The 22,267-nt window shown below is 44.8% G+C and overlaps 1 protein-coding gene across 6 annotated transcripts in view; it reads left to right on the top strand.

Moving 5' to 3' along the window:
- Cfap61 (cilia and flagella associated protein 61) overlaps positions 1-22,267 on the top strand; it is a 278,785-nt gene that overhangs the window by 174,595 nt on the left and 81,923 nt on the right. For all 6 annotated transcript variants that reach the window (XM_021156893.3, XM_085833584.1, XM_021156892.3 and 3 more), the window contains one exon: positions 4,061-4,235. In XM_021156893.3, coding sequence (XP_021012552.1) covers positions 4,061-4,235 — 175 coding nt within the window. The remainder of the gene's footprint in view (positions 1-4,060; positions 4,236-22,267) is intronic.

Here is a 22,267-nt window from a genome sequence, read left to right as displayed (position 1 = left end):
GTGAGTTCCAGGACAGCTAGGACTGCACAGAGAAACCCTGTCTCAAAAAACAAGAAGAAGAAGGAGGAGGAGGAGGAGCTGTGACGAAAGGATGGACCATCTAGAGACTGCCATATCCAGAGATCCATCCCATGATCAGCATCCAAACGCTGACACCATTGCATTCACTAGCAAGATTTTGCTGAAAGGACCCAGATATAGCTGTCTCTTGTGAGACTATGCTGGGGCCTGGCAAACACAGAAGTGGATGCTCACAGTCAGCTAGTGAATGGATCACAGGGCCCCCAATGGAGGAGCTGGAGAAAGTACCGAAGGAGCTGAAGGGATCCGCAACCCTATGGGTGGAACAACATTATGAACTAACCAGTACCCCGGAGCTCATGACTCTAGCTGCATATGTATCAAAAGATGGCCTAGTTGGCCATCACTGGAAAGAGAGGCCCATTGGACATGCAAACTTTATATGCCCCAGTACAGGGGAACGCCAGGGCCAAAAAAATGGGAAAGGGTGGGTAGGGAAGTAGGGGGGAGGGTATGGGGGACTTTTGGGATAGCATTGGAAATGTAATTGAGGAAAAGATGTAATAAAAAATAGTTTTATATGAAAAAAAAGGAGGAGGAGGAGGAGGAAGGAGGGGGAAGGAGGAGGAAGGAGAGGGAAGGAGGGGGAAGGAGGGGGAAGGAAGAAGAGGAAGAAGAGGAGGAAGAAGAAGAGGAAGAAGAAGGAAGAGGAAGAAGAAGAGGAAGAAGAGGAGGAGGAGGAAAGAAAGAAAGAAAGAAAGAAAGAAAGAAAGAAAGAAAGAAAGGGAAAGAAAGAAAGAAAGAAAGAAAGAAAGAAAGAAAGAAAGAAAGAAGAAAGAAAGAAGGAAAGGAAAAGGGAAAAAGGGAAAAGGGAAAAAAGGGAAAAGGGAAAGGAAAGGAAAGGAAAGGAAAGGAAAGGAAAGGAAAGGAAAGGAAAGGAAAGGAAAGGAAAGGAAAGGAAAGACAAGACAAGACAAGACAAGACAAGACAAGACAAGACAAGACAAGACAAGACAAGACAAGAAGAAGCAGCGAAAGTACAAACCAGAACAACACAGGGGAAATTCAAGTTATAGCAGAGATTGTCATGATGTGCAACCAAGGCCATATTTATACCAAACTATTAAAATAGGAGAAAAGCATCCGATCAAAATGATCCCCAGCACCCTCTTTTGACTATAAAGGCAGTTAAAGGGCTGGGGAGCCAGCTCAGTGATTAAGCGCGCTTGCTGCTCTTACAGAGGACCTGAGTTCATTCCCAGCACTTACATCAGGAAGCTCACCACCACATGTAACTCCAGCTCCAGGAGATCCAACAGTGTCGTCTGGCCTTCAGTGACATAAACTCACACAGACATACATGCTTACACATAGATAAACTGAAAACAAACCATCTTTAAAAGATCGTTAGAAGCACCCAGTGAGGAGCCAGTGAGATGGCTCAGTGGATACAAAACCAGCACTTGCTGCCGAGACTCTGGCCTGAGTTTCATATGATCTAAGTAGAGATCTGACTCCTGTGAGTCATCCCCTGATCTCCACATGTGCATCAGGGCAGGTATGCCCCCTCCCTGGACAATAGATAAATGTAAAGAAATAATATTAAGAGCTTCAGAGATGGCTCAGTAGTTAAAAGCACGGAAGTACTGTTCTTCCAGGGAACCTGAGTTGGATTCCCAGCACCCGTGTTGAGTGGCTCACAACTGCCTGTAACTCCAACTCCGGGGAATCAAGGTCTCTGGCCTCCACATGCACGAGCACTCACATGCACATGCACACGCACACACACACACACATGCATGCACACGCACATGCTAACCAATGTAAAAAATAAAAATAAAACATTAAAATATTTAAAGGAAAAATACACAGTGATTTGGAGCAAATCCACAAAAGAGCACTAGAAATATCCAACACAAGAAAACTGGAGAAAGAAAGGTATTAACAGGAACAAAGGATGAAATGCCTGATGCCTGTGTAGACAGCAGCTTCAAACTCCTTCCCTGCTGAACATGATTTTTTTTTATCAAAGGACATGCCACAAAAACAGAAAGTCCTAGTGATTCTATTCATTTCCTAGAATTACACTTAGAAGGGGAAAGAACAAACTGAGCCCCTGCAGAGGCTTGGAGTTACTGTGATGCTTAGCTGTAGGGATGAAGACTCAGGATTGGCAAGATGGCCAGCCAGTCCTCAGACCCTTCTAGGATTGTGGTGGAGAGAAGGCTCATATCTGCCCAGAAAGATAGAAAACATAGTAGTTTCTCATAGTCTGAAAGTCTGCTTCCAGCAGAACTGCTCATGCCCGGGAGATGGGTGTGACTGCCCTGGGCATCCTCATCAAGTGACAACAATCCCTTCAGGCTATGGAGTGTTCTTCATGAGACAATCAAGGTAGCTGATGCAATTCTCACAGTCAATAGAGCCATGTTGGTGGCATGCCATCAACCCCATTTTATAAGATGGCTAGAGCCAAGGTCTGAGGTGGGGGAGAAGTACATGATTCATCCGAGGACTTGTACTGCAAGCAGACCTCTGTGCCCATGTCGTTGTAGAACTCTCTCCAGCTCACAGTTTCAGTCTTCCACCGCGAATCTGCCACACAGTCTACAGCTACCTAACTTCCACCAAAGGCTCAAGTGGCCTTTCTCAGTTCCCTGGGCTCCTTCTTTGTCTACACAATTTCCACCTGGCAGCCAGAGTGAAGGGCAAGAGAAGTGTCCTACTAGGCAACCTCAAGCAACAGTGCCATTTCATTTGGCATTAACAACAGTGTTTGTTTGGTTTTAATTTGAATAAAAAATAAAAAGTCAAGAGTCTACATGCAAGCCCAAGGCTTTGACATTTCTTGAGAAATCAGATCTGGCCATCCTGAGCCTGCGTTCTACCCTGGCAGTAGCTGGATGAAGCTGAGGCATGGCTGAACTTTTTGGCTAAAGCACAAGATTTCTGGTTGCCAAAGTGTCCTCAACATGGAGAACCAGTGTTGGTCATCATCATTTATTGTGATTTCGTTGTCAGTTTCTTATTGCAGAGGGAGAATTGCTGGTCTCATTCATGCTTGTGCCTACAGCAAGAGAGAAAAGTCATAAAGAAGAAAGCTCTGTATAAGAGAGGGTGCACGGAGGGAGAGAGGGAGAGGAACAATGAAGTAGACAGTTTCTCTCCTGAAAAAGTGAACGACAGCTTTAAGCCTTTTATAGGTAAATGCCAGTCTTCCATTTTCTGCCTGGTCCATCTGTATACTTAGACTTCAGCACCTGTAGAAGATAGTTTTAACTGTACATATCTTCCATCTCCAAAGCACTCAAATCCTCTTACAGGCATTTGATCCCCCCATCTTGGACAGGCCACTATAGCTCCCCCCTGTCCCCACGAAGAACAGAATCTTGTGGGCAGACACTTCTGCAGTCCCAGGACTAAGCTAGAGAAAAGTGTGAAGCTCCTTTTTCAAGACCTTTCCCCTGGAGACTCAGCTCCTACAGCGTGGGATACTCAAGTCTCACTTATGTCCTAAGTGGGTATTCCAGACCACGGGGAGCAGCAGCTTTCGGACAGTTGATGACAACATATTAGCTTGAGATATTTGGTGTAGTCTTTGGAGGAAAGAGAAAGAACTGATATTTATGGCCAGATGAATCCACTGCAGAGCCTCGAGTCACCATTAGCCTTTGAGTCTCCTCAGCCAAGGCCTCAACACTGTAGCACAGAGAGAAGCTGCCCCCTGACTTGTCCTGTCTGGATCACTGATCTACAAAAAGAGTATGGGTCAGAACATAGTAAGTGGCTGGTTTCTGCCACTGGGTTTTTGGACTAATTGATGACATAGCATTAGGAAACTCAAGCAATTCAGTCCAAGAAGTGCCTCAAAGTGGTCATTCCGTCTGTTTATTTGTGTATTTCTTCCCCTCTTTATTAAAACCTAACTAATCTAGCCGGGGATAGAAAAGGCCACACCACAGTATGGAATGTCACCATGACTAGTTTCTTTTCTGCTAGCCCCATCACCACTGACTCACACCTCTCTGATGCACCCCAGGTTCCGTGCCCCACAGGGGCTGATATTGAGCAGCACCTGACAAACAGAGAGGTTTTGGAGCTCAGCAAGCAGCGGTACACCGGCACTGTTCCTTCCAACCTGTTCATTCTCAACGACGAGGAAGACTGCGCTAGGATGCTCTGTTGGCTGAGAAGCAGCTCCATCCTCACAGAAGGTAAAGTTACTGCAACGGCAGCCTTTCAGAACAGCGTTTTATTTTTATAATGAGACTCATTCTTCATCTAGTTCCAGTATATAATTAGTGCCTAATTAATTCCAACCAAATCATTCATCTGTCATGCTTTGTTTTCCAGATTAATTTACAACTTGTTGTCATTTTTGGATACCCAGAATGTTTTCTGGGGGAAAGAAAAAGGCTTGAGATAGTTTAATTATCTATAATTATTTTATTACACAAAATGAATATCCGAAGAGCAAAGCATGGCTAAAATCATTAACTAATTAAAGAATAATTTAATAAGCAAACATGTTTAGCAATTATATGGAAAATATGTCTCCCTTTGTGAAGCTGAAAAGACCCAGGAGGAGGAAGAAAGGCCGGCATTGGAAGGGCCCTTTTCTTCTTTTTGGATCCATTGTTTTCTTTCTTGCCATTGCCTGCTCCGTCCTCCCCACAAACAGGCACGTTAGAGCTGCCGACCACTTTTCAAACCCAACTGTGAAAGGAAAACATTTTCGAGAATGCCTGCACCACTCAAAAGCACTGGCCAAGCATCTTCATCACCCTTGTTTGGATTTCATTGAAATTATTTGACTTGTGAAACGACCAGAACCGATCCTGGCTTCCCATGGGTCTTTGGTTGAAACCTGCAATCCAGGAAACGGAGGTGATCTTGCATGCAGCCTTCCCCAAGGCCAGGTTGAGTCCCATGGGGAGAGCTGAGGTTCACATCCTCACCTGAAGTTCAGGCATAGGATGGAAAGATCTCTCAGTGCCTAGATTGCCAAATTAAATATCTTCATGTGTTAAGCATTATTCCACTCACTAATACAGTCGATTCGGTAGTAGTAAATGCAGATTCTTTTGATCTTCAGTTAGTGACTTAGGTCTTCTAAAACTCCCAAAGTTAGTGTATTCACTACATGAAAGTGGGTATCAAATGGCGTTCACATCACTGCTACATTCTATTTGCTAATATGAATGAGGGTGGCCTGTAATTTTCTTTGATAGGCTTTCCTTGCCGGGTTTTTAGACTCAGGAGAATACTAGTATCACAAGGTCATTCTGGCTCTTGCCATCTTTTCAGGGAGCTTGGAATAAAGGTAACCTAAAGGCCAGACACAAGTCATCATAAACCCAAGTGGGCCTGGCACCCTCGGCAGAAGTGGGATGCCCAGCAAGCAGGTGTAAAATGTGTCCCAAAGTATTTCAGATTTCTATCTTCATATGTTTAAACCTAGTTCACCATCTTACTCCTTTTTAAAATAACCACCATAGATTTAATAATCTCTATATTGACCGGTGTAGGCTTCCAGATTTACAGGGGGTTGTCTAATCTAGGAGAGTTAGTTCATGGTCATTATAAAGTGCTAGGAAGTGAATACTTTAGGCTTTGAAGGACATGCAGTCTTTACTGAAGATATTCTTCCCCGAGGCTGCAACAAGAGAGCAGCCACCAAAATGCCTGGGCATGGCTGGGTGCCAGAAAACCTATACAATACCAGGTAATGAGCCACATTCACTGAACTGTCTTTAATCCATATAACTTAAGGCAAATTATATCAAATTATCAGACTCAAAGCAGAACATAAACTCACTGAAAGCAGAAAAGCCAAAGGACACGGTGTGCCCTAGGATTGGAACGGTCCTGACAGGGGGCAGTGTTTTAAGCTTGAATGTTGAATATTTGGGGTGCTGCTGAGTATTTGGGGTGCTAGGACAATGGAACATCTTGACGAAGACATGAGCCTTGGAGAACAACAACGTAAGCTTTTCGGGTGGAACCCAATAGCAGGCAAGCAAGAAGCACTTCAATCTCCCACCACCGCCAGTGTCGTCTTCTTGTCTTGGTTCTCAAATGTGAGGGGAGAACCTGCCCTTCTGTGAATGTGACTGGCGGTCAGAAATGGTGGATCCCTGGAATGCCCTTAAAGAGGAGTGCGATTGGGTTGTTCGGTGTTTGATTGCTTGGTGGCCTGCTTGCTTGCATGCTTGTTTGCTTGGCTTTTGTTATTTTTGTTTTTGGGGTTTTTTGTTTGTTTGTTTTTCTTTCTTTTTTTTTTTTTGAGATGTAGGACTCTTGTCCACTCAAGGGCCAGGAGAAGAAGTGTGTGCAAACTAGTTCCATCTTAAATGCAGGCTGCTTTCCCCAGGTCACCCAGGTAGGTGTCCTTAGCATAGAGACCAGGCTTGGAGAGTGTCTGCGGGACCAGGTCCAGTCCAGCTGAGTTAGCTTTGTCTAGAGTCCTTTTCAAACGACTTCTCATGTGTGAAAGCGTAAGAAGGAAAGCATTACCTCCCGCCTTAAGAAAACTCCGTGTGTAGCATTTCCATAATTCGAGTCATATTTGGGCATGATTTTAATTAGTCCCACCCAGACCGTGGTCTTGAACCTATTTTTCTGTCCCTTCCTCCAGTACCCACCCTCCTCCAGACCCCTCCCTGCTGCTACTGAACAATGCAGAATCACTTGAGCACAGTGAATCCCAGGACAGGTGTGCCTGGCATAGTCACCCAGTTGGTGACAGAAAGCATATCTGCATGTGGGAGCTAAGAGTTAACCACAGACTGAGCTCACTCTGCAGCAAAGAACAAAGGCAGCTTGAAAAGAGGGCTCCAGTGAGAGCCCCTAAGAAATCCTGAACAACTGGTGGTATGTTCAGCAGAGAGGGGAGACCCTCGGGAAAAGCATTTACCCTGTATCCTGCCAGTCACCTTGGTGACCTCCTATCTCCTCACTGAGCTCTTGTGAGACTCATCCCTGGACTTTCTTTTTTTCTTTTCTTAATTAAAAATAATTGTTTCATATAATACATTCTGATCACAGTTTTCCCTCCCTCATGTCCTCCCAGATTCTATCCACTTTCGTACCCATCCAACCCCATACCTCCTTTCTCCCTCTCCTCGGAAAACTAGCAGGCAGGCAAACAAACAAACTGGAATAAAATAAAATTAACAAACAGGAGAAAAACCCAAAAATCACTATAAGCACACACACAAATTATAAAAACACAACACCAAAAACCATATATATAAGAAAAAAATAGGTAAAAAATAAAGCCCAAACAAAGCATTATGAAATTAAAAATGTCTCCAAAGGCCATTCAGCTCACTTTGTGTTGGCCATTTACTAGTGGGCATGGAACCTGCCCCTGAGTGTGGTTTCTATACCCAGTAAGATTCTGTTGGAGAAAACTGTGTGTGTGTATGTCTGACATAGCTTCTAGGTTTGGGATGGGGGCTTTTGTCCACTTCCCCTCTCCATGATGGGACCCCATCTTCACCAGTGGACTTTCAAGTCCGCACTGATACTGTCAGATGTCCTTGTGGTCTTGCTAAACCTGCACTTTGGAAGGGAGCTAGTTGTTACAGCAACAGTGTCATAGAGACATCTAAAAGCCATAATTTGCTGAAACTCCAAGCCACATCTTTGAAATACATATATTTATATGTACATGTATGTGTGTATATGTATGTGTGTATGTGTATATGTACATGTATGTGTTTGTGATTTATTTCAATATCACTTGTACTCAAACCAAGTCTAGTGTGCAGTGAATGTTCAATAAGGTTTTAGTGACTACAAATCTACAAATGAAGATAGTTCATAATGTTTTTGTTGGGGATTTTGAAATGGGGTATTGCTATGTATCACAGGCTGGCCTTGAACTGTTGATGCTTCTGCCTCAGCTTCCTGGGCTCTGGGATGATAGGTATGCACCATCATGACCAGCAGAGTCACAGCAAAACTTCTTACTCTCAGTCTCACCTGGAAATTGGTGGCCAATTGTGATGAAGACAGGCAAACCTTTGGCTGAGATTGAGCGCACTCATAAACAAACAAACAACAAACAAACACATCTTTGTTTTTCTTGCAAGGATGCACATTGGCTGAGCAGGCTGAGGGAAATTCCTCTCACCAAATAACACCTTTGTCAGGCCAACTCACCCCAAGTTTGGGGCTTGATGGTTCAATTTGGAAGCCCACTGCCTTCCTGAGCAAGTTATTGAACCCCTTTGTATGTTAGAGTCTGGATAATAGTTTCCTCACATGGCATGTTGGGAGGATTTGAGGAGCCAAATGAGTTGCTCCCTAGTACAGTATCTCAGCCACAAAGAGAGTTCAATAGACACACCTGTTTTAAGTGTTAAGGTAGCCCTCCCTATCTGGGTCCCTTTCCAAGATTTTAGTTACCACTAACCAACTGAAAATATTAAATGGAAACTTTTAAAGGCTATGAAAAACTAAGGGGAATTTCTTCAGTTTTAAATTGGACACTCTTCTCAGGAGCGAAATAAAATCATATGTAGTCCCACCCAGGACAGGAGTCATTCTTTTGTCCAGTGTAGATACACTGGAATCGGAATACTCTACAAACCCATTAGTCACTTAGTTGCCTTCCTGGTTACCAGAGCTACTGTTACAATATGGAAGTGTGTTTCTCTAAGTATTTTATTTAATGGCCTCAAAATACAAGAATAGTGATGTTGACAGTTCAGTTTTGCGCAAAGAAGAGCCACAGGATGCCTTGTTTAAGTGCATATGCAGGTGTGTATTTTTGGAGAGATGTAGTATATGGCACTGTCCTCTATGGTTTCTGTCATCCAGGACTGGTCTCAGAATGGGCCATGTTGATGGAGATACTGTGACCTGAAGAAATCCCTGGCATATGGATTTCAGCTTGTGCTGAGTATACTGGTAACAGAGACCTCAAGAATATCAATCTTCACATGAAAGATGGAAATCCACACACACATGGTTGTGTGCTGTGTAGAGGCATCGTGGCCTTCATGAGAGCCTGGGATATCATTAAGGACTTGAGCTCCTCTTTAACAAGGACAGAATGAACAAGCTTTATATTTGTTTATTCTGAATTGGGGAAGTGGGGAAATTTAATTGTCTCCAAAGACAGTGGACCAGACACTGCCTATGGGTTGCTCGCACAATGGCTGTTCTAAGGGTATCAGTAGGGCATCCAGTGTTGTACAGAGGCCTAGAGCTCACACAGGTCCTGCCCCTGAACACAATGCTCAAACACACGATCAACAAGATCACCCTGACAATGAGCAACAAGAAGATATCTAAGATGAAGAACGGTGTGGGAAGCCACATGTGCCATTGCAGGGTAGCGCTGGCTTCTGCTGGCCACCACGCATACATAGGCAGTAAAGTTTTTTTTGCCAAGATGAGGTTTTGAGAATTAACCAAAATTAACCAATCAGATGAGAGACAAGTTAACCAATCAGATGAGGGAGAAGTTAACCAATCAGATGAGAGAGAAGTTAACCAATCAGATGTAGGCATGCAAATGAGGTGGTAAGCATAACCCAAGCACAACCAATCCGGGTGTGAGACATGCCTCTCCTAGGCCTATATAAGCAGCACCAGTTCTGGGCTTGTGGGTCTCTTCACCTCTGCAATCAAGCTCTCCCAATAAACATGTGCAGAAGGATCCTGTTGCAGCGTCATTCTTGCTGGCCAGCCAGGGCGCTTGCAAGAGAACGGTTCATTTTCTGGATTACCTCTTCTCAAAAGACTAAATGCTGCTGGAGGCCATGCCAATGCCTGTGATTCATACTGACAATAGAGATCATGTTGATGTCCGTGATCTGTGCTGTTGGCCGAGACCAGGCTGATATCCATGACATAGGTTGCTGCTGGCTGCTGTAAGTAAGGAGATGTCTATTGTAGTTCTCATAACCAAGAGTGAGACACATTGAAGGCTTCTGTGACAGCCTTGTTCCCCAGCCCCTCCCCCAAAGAAACAGTCCAGACAGGAAGCGATTGAAGAGTCTTTTGGAAATGTGATAAAGATGGTAAAGTGTAGCTCTTTACAACTGATGGCTTCTGATAGGGATTGGAGGTGATGAAGAACTCATTTTTCTTTAAGGGGCTGGCCCCTGGGAGTTTGACCGTGTTCCAGTGAGTATATAGACAACACAAACTGGACTTAGTGGGGTTTTTGGTGAGGAGGGGGGGTGCATAAAGGTGGGAGGGTGGACCTGGGAGGAATGGAAAGTGAGTGTGATCAGGATGCATTGTATAAAATTCCCAAATAATTAATAAAAATATTATGGGGGGGGGAAGACAGTGGACTAATACTTGGTCTGGGCAGCCAGCTTGTTAAGGGCAGAAGATAAAGGCTCACTATCAAGTAGAAGAAGGACATTGTGGACACGGGTATCTACCCAAGGTCAAGTTTAACTGGTTACTTCCTGGGAAATAAGAACCCGGTGAAGGGTGATGGTCAAGGAGCTGTAAACGGAGTGATCTTGTGATCTGTATTTGCATGTCAGCAGAGAGAAACTGACCTGAAAAATCAGGCTACCAAGTATGGTAACAGTCAAAGGAGGTCATGTAGTCATAGGTGCAAGCGATCGCCAAGAATAGTCATTTTTACATTTGGTGGCCCAGTGAGCACAACCACTTCTAGTTTATTTTCAAGTTAGCTGGAGGATCAGTGGTATTTGAAGCCAGAGCCAGGAAGTCTGGTGTGTCATAAAAAGAATAAGGCTGTGTTCCTTCCTGCCACCGGAAAGATGGGCTACAGCTCCCTGTTGCTGAGCTGGAGAGCTAGTCTGTTTCCTCTTCATATGGAGGAATGTGGGTATTCATTGTAATAGCTTTCTTTTACTTTCACAACTAATTCTCATTGTATACAGGTGACTGGAGATGGGGGCAGGGGAAAGTAACCAAAGATAGGACCCTTTTCTAAAGAATCTGAGAACAAAGAAGCTGAGGCAGGAGGATCACCAAGAGTTCCAGGCCAGCCTGAGCTTTTAAAGAGTGAGACTTTGTTTATGGGTTAGCAAGATAGCCCAGCAGATAAAAACTCTTGTTGTGCAAGACTGACAGCCTAAGTTTAGTTCCCAGAACCCACGGTGGGAAAATGAAAGCAAAGTCTGAAAGTGTCCTCCGATCTCCACACGTGCATGTAGCATGCACATGCCTGCATTCATTTCTCTCTCTCTCTCTCTCTCTCTCTCTCTCTCTCTCTCTCTCTCTCTCTCTCTTTCTCTCTGTGTCTCTCTCCCCCACACACACACACTGTTGCATAACTCCTTACATCTACTGGCTGCGGTAGAGGAGCTTGTCCATCTCTTGGGTCCACTCCCTAAGTCCTAGGAAAAGCCAGACTTGGCTTTCCTGTATCACAGAGTGATTGTTCTAGAAGAGTAGTGGATAATGGACATCAGGGACAATGACTGTCCCAGGGAGGAGTAGACTACCCATTGTACACACGCAGATGTCACTTCAGAGTAGGGCCCTCTCCCAGCTGCTGTTTGACACCACGGTCCTCTGCTCCCAAAGGAGAGCCCAGTGGCCGAGATGGAAGCAGCTGGGACTCCACTTTCTGTCCTCTAGAGTTACAGATGTCAATTACCCCAGCTATGCGCGTGGCTCGGCGTCGTGGAGAACAGTGAGTGACGTCATGGCTCAAATGGTGCTCTCAAGTACAGACAAAACCAGGAGTGTTCAGCTGGGGGTGTCCTAATAGAACCCAGGAACTGAGACATCAGCGCCGTTTATGGCATTAATTGAAACTAATTGAAATTCATCTGCCCTTACCTCTGTACTTTCCGTGGAAATGAAAGGGAGGGTGAAAGTGAAAGACAAAAACAACAAACCCACCCTAATGGCTTGGAATGGATCAATTATTTTCATCTGTAGCTAAATACAGTTTACTGCCTTATTAAAAGCATGTTTGTCGGAGGAACAAACATTAAAATTCCAGTGCACGCGTCACCGACGACAGAACCTTTGTTACAGCGAATGCATTCTTCCCTTTATGCTTGGCAGGGAAAAATGAGGCAGGTCAGGCTGGGGTCAGAGAAACCTTATGCTCTGATTTATACAAAGCAGAAAGAGTATTGTCTATTTGTAGGCAAGATAGGCTTTGTCAACAAGTGTTTTTTCAAAGTATCCTATGATTTTTTTTAAATTCTTTCATTAACTAGCAAGTTCTTGATTTCATCCAGATAAAATTCCAATTAGAGTATTTTAAAATCCTGGATCGTGTATCCATTCGCAATCACATCACAGGCTCTGGCTGCTGGGTGGGAAGCCTTCTCCCTATGTCTGCATGTTCTGGGCCCACCCACTGGCTGCGTTGTGACTTTGACCTCTCCACTCTGCTTTCTGTGGGGGTGGGGTGGGGTGGGGTGGGGTGGGGATAACAATAAAACCTATCTTCCAGGCCTGTCTGGGGATGAAGAGGTCATAGAGAATGACCATATGTCTCTTTTGAAGTGGACGGAGGAAACAGAAGTCTTTGTTAAACTAGGACAGAATAGGGCCAGAGAGATGATGGCTCAGAGGATGACGGGCTCTGTGAGCCAACTGGTGACATGAGCTTGAGCCCAGAGCCTGAGGGTGGAAGGAGAGAACTGACTCCAGACCGCTGCCCTCTGACCTCCACAAGCATGCCATGACAGCCATGTTCCCCGTGGTTCAGAAAATAATAATAATACACATCATAATTATCATTATTATTATTTAAACAATAAAACTGAACAGAGATCAGGGGTGGTAGTACACATTGTGATCCTAGCATTCAGGAGAACCTTGTCTCAAAAAATAAAGACCAACCCCCCCACACACACACACCCCACTTTGTGGTATGTGTCAGCAATCCCAGCATTTGGGGGTCGTCCTCAGCTACGTAGCCTGGAAGAAGGTGATCCTTCTCCAACTTACATACAAAGATTTTTTTTTCATTTTTTTTTTTCTTGAGTTCTTGAGCTGCCTGTTTGCAGGTCAGGGTGTCCTTCCTGTCTTCCTCGGCTGAAGTCTCTCCTAGAAGCCTCTTTCACCTTTCGGGGTGCCAAATGGGGGTCAGTGAGCTCCTGAGCTGAAACAGAGCAGGTTCTCCCAGTGTCTGAGCTGAAAGAACAGAGATCTCCTGGCCTCTCCTGACAGGATTTCTTAGAAAGGTTGTTCCATTACTTTTGTGGTAAATGTCTGACTGGAGAAGAAAAAGCACTGCCTTTTGTTCCTTGAACTTAATAGAAAGATTAGCTTAGCTTTCCGTTCTTACAAAGTGTCTTACCCTTACAACTGAGGGGATTTTCAGACCCTTGACCATGTTACTGTAATCAGGAACCAGGAAGACAAAACTGACTCCCTCCATTAACATAAATCCCCGGCCCTTCTGCCCTAAAGAGAGGACTAGAGGCAGGGCACCTTTCCCAGAAATTCACTTCAGTCTGAAGCAAGGGGTCGTCAGTCCACACAGGTCTTCACTTGCATCACCTCCCCCCACTTCCTCTCTGTCTGAGAGGTCAGTACTAAAGCTGCCCCCATCTCCCCATCTCCTGGGAAGCTACTTGCATAGCTCCTTTGAAAGGCAGCTGCCACCAAGCAGGAGAGTGTCTTCCTGTTCCTTCTTGCCCCAAGGTCACCTTTGGGGCTGCCCTCTGGGACCCTGCCTTCCTTCCCAGGTCTGTAATCTAGTGAAGAGAGGTACTAGCATCCTATGTAAACTTCTACAGAGTTATTTCATGGTGGGACAGTTCACCTTCTGTCCACCACCTGTCTGACCAGGTGTGGAAGGGATGCTAGAAAGCACACCATGACTAGGCTTCCTTAGCTCGAAACTGGCCTCAACAGAGATCCTCCCGTTTCCCTCTTGAGAGTGCCAGTACATACATACAAACTTCAACGTGGCACCTGGTGTTTTTGTTATATTTGGAAAATCTCTCCAGAAGACTTGAGAGACATAGAATTGTAAAGCACCGAACCCTGGGATTGCATTGATGAAATTCACCTTTAACCAAAGCCACTGTCTTGTCAAGAGTGATGGTCTCATAGATCTTATACAGTCTGAGTCTTCCTCACCCCCAGGGCCAGTATGTTCTGTGCCTGGGTGGACCCCTTCCATGTCCTTTGTCCTTCTCCTGGCATAGGTAGGCAGCTGTCACCAAAGCCTAGAATGTTCTGCCCCTTCCTGTTCCTAACTCACATATCCCTCAGTTCGGCTGAAATATACTTGAAATACCACTTCCCTTCCATGGCTTTTGGGTTCTTCCTTTCCTGTGTAACCTGAGGACTAAGGACAGTTGGCATCTCAGGCTCTCGTTGTCCTTCTACCTCTCTGTCCCTCTTGTGTTCTCTTCAATTCTGACTCCATTAACCCCCAAACTGATCTGACCCTTGCAATGTGGTAATTGTGCAATGGATACGCTCCATCTAAAATGAAAGAAAGCTCTACAACCTGAAATCTAAAACAAGGCCAACACTGCAGTGTAAAGACCCTAAGAGCCTCCAGAGGCTCCCGTGGCCCCTTTAAAATCCCATCTTTTTGTCTGCCTGACGTCTGTCTGAATCAGGACATTAAAACAGTCACACATGTTCTTATTGCCAGACAAAATGGTGGGCCTGATTATGGCCACACAGAGAATGAAGAAGAAATTTTCTTTATGCAGAATGATCTTAGACTCTTCACTCTTGGCTGGATCCATACTCATCCAACCCAAACGCCCTTTCTGTCCAGTGTAGATCTGCATGCTTACTGCTCCTATCAAATGATGTTACCAGAGTCCATAGCAATTGTCTGCTCCCCACAGTTCCAGAGACTGGATTCTTTAAGTTAACTGACTATGGCGTTCAAGAGATTTCATCCTGCCAGCAGAAAGGCTTTCACCCCCATGGTAGAGACCTATGGCTGTCCTGTGACTGCAGCCATGTCACTGTCACAGACAGAATTGTGTCACTCACAGACCTTCGTTAAATCCCAATCACAAACCTGGGAGATGGCTCACTGGGTAAAAGCACTTGCCCCCAAACCCAAAGCAGCCCAAGTTCAGTTCCTTCGACCCACCCGGTAGAAGGAGTGTACCCACTTCCCCCAAGTTGCTCTCTAACCTCCACTTGTGTACTGTGCACACGTGCGTGCATGTGCGCGCAGGCACACACACACATACACACACAATTAATTTTAAAAATGAATAAATATAAATTACAAAAGGAATCCTCCCCTCCTCTTCAGCTGCACACCCTGCTCAGTTTCTCAGCCCTCCCCCCACCCCCCTGGTGGAGTTATGTGAGCTTTTAAGACAGAATAGGAAAGGGTTAACACTGCGGGAAGACTTGATTTTTTTTTTTAAATTTGAAATCATCTTACTTTTTAAGACAAATATGAAAATGAGCAAATCACACCAAGCAACTAACTCAAAAATTAGGATGCAAGAGAAAGCACCTCTTCAGACCCAATCACTGGCCCTCTCTGTCCCTGGTCTGCAACCCTATAGGTGGAACAGCAATATGAACTACCCAGTACCCCCGGAGCTCATGTCTCTAGCTGCATATGTAGCAGAAGATGGCCTAGTCAGCCATCACTGGAAAGAGAGGCCCATTGGTCTTGCAAACTTTATATGCCCCAATACAGGGGAATGCCAGGGCCAAGAAGTGGGAGTGGGGGGGAGGGGAGTGAGGGGGTTGGGGGGCTTTTGGGGTAACATTGGAAATGTAAATGAAGAAAATACCTAATTTTTAAAAAAGGGCCAGAAATGATGCAGAAAACCAAGAAAACAAAGACGTCTAAACACACAAGGCCAGCACACATGAGAACTCTGAAACTGTGACAGCACGCACAGGGCCTGCATGGGTCTGGGTCAGATGGGGTGCCAGCACTGGGGCCCCATCCCTAACCCGAAAGGCCCTAACTTTAGCTACCGTCTTGCTCCGTTATAAAACCGTGTATTGACAAGATTAGAGAAGTTTGTTCTCCTTTTGAATCAACGCAATTAATGAATACAAATTATTTCTGTTTTCTCTCTTGCCTTGGCTGTTAAATGTTCTCCCACCTTGAGATTTCTCAGTAGTTAGAGCACTTTCTGCTCTTACAAAGGAAAACCATATTCTTTCTCCTATGGTAAAATGACCATGCATCTGTTTCCCAGAGACAATCCTGTTACATCTGTTGTCACACTGTTTTTTAATAGCTTCCTTTCACTTTGAATAGTAATAATAATAATAATAATAATAATAATAATAATAATAATAATGTTGGATGGATGACTCTACTGGGAAGATGTAATTAACATTTGCCTCCAACCTGGAATAGCACCGGCAACTCAAAGACTGGCTCACGAAAGCCTATCTTTATGAGCGAAATGAGTTTATTAGGAGTTACTTATGAAGTAGTAGACAAGAAACAATTGGATCTGCTTCACTCTCTACTCTCCCACAGAGGTACTATACCACCACACCCCCACCTTCCAAGCTCCCATCTGACATGGCTCTCAGTACACAGCAGAAAATTGGATCACAGTACTATATAGTGAGAAGGCTAGGCTAACTCCATGACAGGCTTCAGATTGGCAGTTTAGGAGACTAGGCCTATGCCCAGGCAAGTCGGATACTAGAAGAAGAAGAAGAAGAAAAAAAAAAACAAACAAAAAAACAGGCTTCAGGCAGCTAGTCAGAAACTGCCCTGCTATCAGAGGCTGCCCCACCACCTGGCCTGAAGCAAGGACAATGGGTCAATAACAGTTTCCAGACCTACCCAGCAAGTTTCCAGCCCTGACACCCCAGTCCAGTCCATAGAGATGGACCCAACAGATTAACATAGAGGTCACCTACACGGGAATTCCCCTCATGTGCCTGTGAGCTCACTCGGGTGACTCTCTAGCTTGGTAAAGGAAAGACCCCAGCATTAGCAAGATAGAGAGACACCCAGCATGCTGGACTTCTGCAGAACAAATCACTCTTTGCATTTACATACTATTTAAGTCCAGGGTGTCATTCTTCAGTGAATCATGGACTCTTACAATACTCTATAGCCTCAGAAAACATAAGGCACAAATAAAACCAGACTCTGGGCCTGCTAATGTGTATCCTGTCCTTTTCCTCATCAGGGAATTTTTTGGTGGGGGTTGCAGGTCAAGAAAAGCACCATCCAGCCCTGGAAAGAATGGGTGGTTTTGGCTGTAGTCTGGTACATGGAACAGCTAAATGAGGCAGGCCAGGATTCGGAAGACTAACTTACTACATACGGACGGAGTGTTTGTGTGCAGGTGATTCTGCTGGCCTGTTCAGGAACCTAACAATTGCTTGACTCATGGCCTGCTGTCACTGTCAGGTATGATAGGTGTCTGCTGAGAATAAAAAGGACCCGTCAGCCACTCCAGCTCGCTCTCTCTGTCCTTGGCATCTCCCCTCTCATTCTCGGCATGCAACCCCTCTCTCTCCCTCTCTGACCCCTTTTTCTCTGCCCTCAAGGCTCTGTTCCTATCTGTCTTTCTATCTTTACATGTCCACTTGCCTGCCTCTATCCCTTCCCCAGGCCCTCAATAAACTTCTCTTACTCTAAAAAAAAAAAAAAAGAAAGAAAGAAAGAAAGAAATTTACCTCCCAACTTGTTCATCTCTACCTTTGGACTAAATAGGGGCATCTGTGCAAGCCTGTGAACGCCATTTTGAAGAATCTGGCTTTTTATTGTTCGTGGCATTACTAAGAGCTTATCATTCTGGTGGGATGTGGACGGGGAGATCACAGCCCCCATATGTTGATTTTGTTAAAAAAATATATTATTTTAAAAGTTAGGGTGTCATTTCCTTCTGTAATACAACAGCTCACTTGTGTCGTGCTCTAGAAAAACAAAAACAAAAACACAAAGCAAACAAGGGTTTTCTTGCTTCCCTGACTTTCAGTGGTGCCTATACGTAGGAGTGTTATTTGACACTTATTGTTGGTTGTAGTTGCACACAGCTTTGGGTACATTGAAGATTGTGTGGGGTTTTGTGAGCTACACGGGAAACCTAAAATCAGATCCAGTGTTGTTCAGGTGAACGTGGATTGCATTCCACAGCCTGTCTGGTGACTAAGTCTTTCTTACCGTGCTAACTGATTTCCTCTCGGCCATTCTGGAGTCACACAGACACTTGGCCACTGCATCCATGGTTCAGGCAGTCAGCTACCTCTCAAGCTGGCAGCAGAACTTGACCGAAGCATCCACCCAGTGCCGCTTTTGCAGAGATCCAGAAGGAACGGGTTGGGGAGTAATGGAGGTTCACACCAAGGTTCCAGAAAAAGGCTGAGAACAGGCAGTGTGTCTGGGAGATTTCTGGCAGGGAGGACCCAAGAAGCCATCAGGTGAAACTGTGAAGTGAAGCTTAAGTCTGTGGAAACTCTAGGTTTCAGATGCCAGGAATATGGAATGTCCCCAAAGGAAAGCTACGGTCATTGGGTAGAGATAGCCCAAGAGAGATGTTATGTGTCTACCAGAGCTCTGTGGTAGCCCCAGGGCTACCAAAGCCTACTGGAGCCCCAGGGATTCCAGCAGTCCTAGGTGCCAGACACAGAACGGTGGGGCTTGGTATCTACCTGGCTGTTGCTTGGTCTTTGGCATGCACCCATGGAGACCGACAGCAGAACGATGTGGTTGGGATATAAAATTGTTCCTGTGGACTGGTGTCTCCCACATCTGTTCCCCAGCTAGTGCTGTTATTGTGGAAGACCATGGGACCTTTAGGAAACAAGGGCTGCACCCCTCAGGAGTTCCACCCCAGCACAGATTCCAGCCCATGCTCCCGCCGTGTCCTTTTCCTGTCTCTTCTGCTTCCCAACCATCAGAAAATGAACAGACTCCCTCTGTCAAACACCCACCCTACCATGATGTTCTGCCCCAACCCAGTCCAAAAGACAACAGAACCAAGTGGCCATGGTCAAAGCCTCTGACTGGGTAGCAAAATAAATCTTTCTTCCTTATAAGTTGATATTTCTCAAAAATTTTGTCACATAATAGCCAAAACAGCCTGTGGCTTAGACTTTCACTATGCTTATCTAATATATATATACACACACACATTATAACATATATTGCTTTTGAGTTGGAACACACCATTGAAGCTGTTGGCAGTCCATGGGGAGTGCTTGTTAGAGAGTCCAGCTTGCTGCACACGCAGCAGAGCTGCCCTTTTTCCCTGAGTTTCTAGCAAAAAGGTCACAGTGAAATTGCTCTCAGCTAGCATGGCAGAGAGGAAACACTGTGGTGTCTGCGGGGCACACGCACTTAAATGTTTTCAGCTAAAACTGAGCATGCTTGGAATGTCTATGTAGAAAGAGTAGGAAGACACAACCCATGACAGTTTTAGGTTCACACCTCGGCTCCCCTGGCAGTCCCACTCTTGGTATTCCTGGACAGCCAAGATGGCTATTTTGCAGCAAGTGGGAGCTTCAGTACTTTAAACAAAATGTTGGCCCTGAGTCCAGAAACTTAGGATACCCAAGATATAAGATACAATTTGCTAAACGCATGAAACTCAAGAAGAACGAAGACCAAAGTGTGGACACTTTGCCCCTTCTTAGAATTGGGAACAAAACACCCATGGAAGGAGTTACAGAGACAAAGTTTAGAGCTGTGACGAAAGGATGGACCATCTAGAGACTGCCATATCCGGGGATCCATCCCATAATCAGCTTCCAAACGCTAACACCATTGCATACACTAACAAGATTTTGCTGAAAGGACCCAGATATAGCTGTCTCTTGTGAGACTATGCTGGGGCCTAACAAACACCGAAGTGGATGCCCACAGTCAGCTATTGGATGGATCACAGGGCCCCCAATGGAGGAGCTAGAGAAAGTACCCAAGGAGCTAAAGGGATCTGCAACCCTATAGGTGGAACAACATTCTGAACTAACCAGTACCCCGGAGCTCTTGACTCTAGCTGCATATGTATCAAAAGATGGCCTAGTTGGCCATCACTGCAAAGAGAGGCCCATTGGACTTGCAAACTTTATATGCCCCAGTACAGGGGAACACCAGGGTCAAAAAGTGGGAGTGGGTGGGTAGGGGAGTTAGGGGGAGGGTATTGGGGACTTTCGGGATAGCATTGGAAATGTAAATGAGGAAAATACCTAATAAAAATATTTTTAAAAAATGTTGTCAGCCAAGGAACCTATTGGTCTGAAGAACCTGCTCCCCGGAGCCAGTAGGAAGCCCCTGGCCAAGGTTGGTGAGGATGACTCACCCTCACTGCTGGCTTGGCATTCTCTAGCAGATGAGAGGCACACAGTAATAATTTCTTGACGTGGGCTCCCCCAGAGAGGCCACCTGAAAGTCCTTAGAGCTTATCTATTTACTAAATAGATAACCTTCTTTTTAAATTTTGGATCGAAAGATAGTTTTGATGGTGTCCTTTGCTGTACAGAAGCTTTCAGTTTCATGGGGTCTTCTTTTTTATGTTTTAGTGTCTGTGTTATTAGTGCTCTGTTCAGAAAGTCTTTTCCTGTACCAGAAACAGATTCAGTGTATCAGAGATCCTTGATTCACTTGGACTTGAGTTTTGTGCAGGGTGATAAGTATGAATCTGTTTACATTCTTCTGCATACGGACATCCAGTTTGACCAGCATCATTTGTTGAAGATGCTATTTTTTTCTATTGTGTATTTCTGGTTTCTTTATGAAAAACTGGATATCCACAGCAATAGACTGCACAATGGAAAAAGGGTTTTACCAACCACACATCTGATAGAGGGATAATATTCAAAATATAAAGACTCAAAAAACTGGACATCAAGAAAACAAATTACCCAATTTTTAAAAATGGGGTGTAGCTGTAAACAAAGATTTCTCAAAAGAGGAAACTCAAATGGCTGAGAAGTACTTAAAGAAATGTTCAGCCGGGCGTGGTGGCGCACGCCTTTAATCCCAGCACTTGGGAGGCGGAGGCAGGTGGATTTCTGAGTTCGAGGCCACCCTGGTCTACAGAGTGAGTTCCAGGACAGCCAGGGCTACACAGAGAAACCCTGTCTTGAAAAACCAAAACAAAACAAACAAACAAGAAATGTTCAACATCCTTAGTCATAAGGAAATGCTAATCAAAGCTAATTTGAGATTTCATCTTACAGCACCCAGAATGCTCAAGATCAATAAAACAGATGAAGGCTCATACTGTTGAGAATACAGAGTAGGAGAACTCTCATCCATTGCTGGTGGGAGAGCAAAGCAGTGTGGCAGTGCCTCAAGAAGATGGAAATCAATCTATCTCAGGATCCTGCTATATCACTCTTGGCCGTATACCCAAAGGACACTTCATCCTACTACAGAGGCACTTGCTCAGCCATGTTTAATGTTGTTCTGTTCTTAACATTCAGAAATTAAAAACAATCCATCAATGGGTAGATGGAGAAAAAAATGTGGTACATTTATACAGCAGAATAATATTTAAAAACTAGAAAAAAAATCATTCTGAGTAAGGTAACCCAGTCCCAGAAAGACACATATGGTATGTATTTGTTTGTATGTATATGGTAGCTGTTAAGTTATTGATAAATAAGCAAGCTACAACAATCCGTATAACCACAGAGGGTTAGGTAGAGAATAGCAGCTAGTAGGGCTCTACCTAGGAAGGGGAGATAGAATAGATAGTTATAGATGGGTACAGGCATGGTGGGAGACTGGAAAGTAGAAATCAAATGGATAGGAGGAAGGAAATGGGGGCCAAAGGAGGGGGTGCACGGAAGGACATCTAAAAATGAGGCCATTTGAGGGGTTGTATGGAAGCCCAACACAGTAGAATCCTAAAATATATACCTATATGAATGCAATCTAAATTAAATTGCCAAATAATGAGGGAGATGGAGCCCCATTTGGACATCTTTCATCTCCAAATGAAGCTTCTAGTACTGGGAATAGGCTACATCTAGTTGAGTTGTTGGCCAAGGGGACCCAACAGGAACCCCATGGGAACCCCCAAACAATGTAGGCTATTGCCAAGACTATTGGTTCCTCTTTAGAAGCTGACAGTAAGGCCCTGTTACTGAAGACAAAACCTACACAACTCATAGAAGTCAAACTGGTGCCTGCCTAAAGTCTTCGACCCTACAGACTAGTGTTCAAGGTAATGGAAGGTATGCCACATTCTACCAGAAGAGAAAGCTAAGCACCAACCCAGCTACAAACCTTCTGATCTACAGTGGTGATCTGCCTGGAAGATATGCTGGTGTAGTCATAGCACACAGCTTGTGAGGGTGACCAGCCAATATCTGATTTTATTTAAAGTTCTCTTCGTGAGATGGA

The sequence above is a fragment of the Mus caroli genome, unplaced genomic scaffold (assembly GCF_978045245.1).
Source record: "Mus caroli unplaced genomic scaffold, Mus_caroli_1 scaffold_2, whole genome shotgun sequence".
NCBI classification, from domain to species: Eukaryota; Metazoa; Chordata; class Mammalia; order Rodentia; family Muridae; genus Mus; species Mus caroli.
Note: the sequence above shows the minus strand (reverse complement) of the source record. Positions and strands in the feature narration are given on the sequence as shown.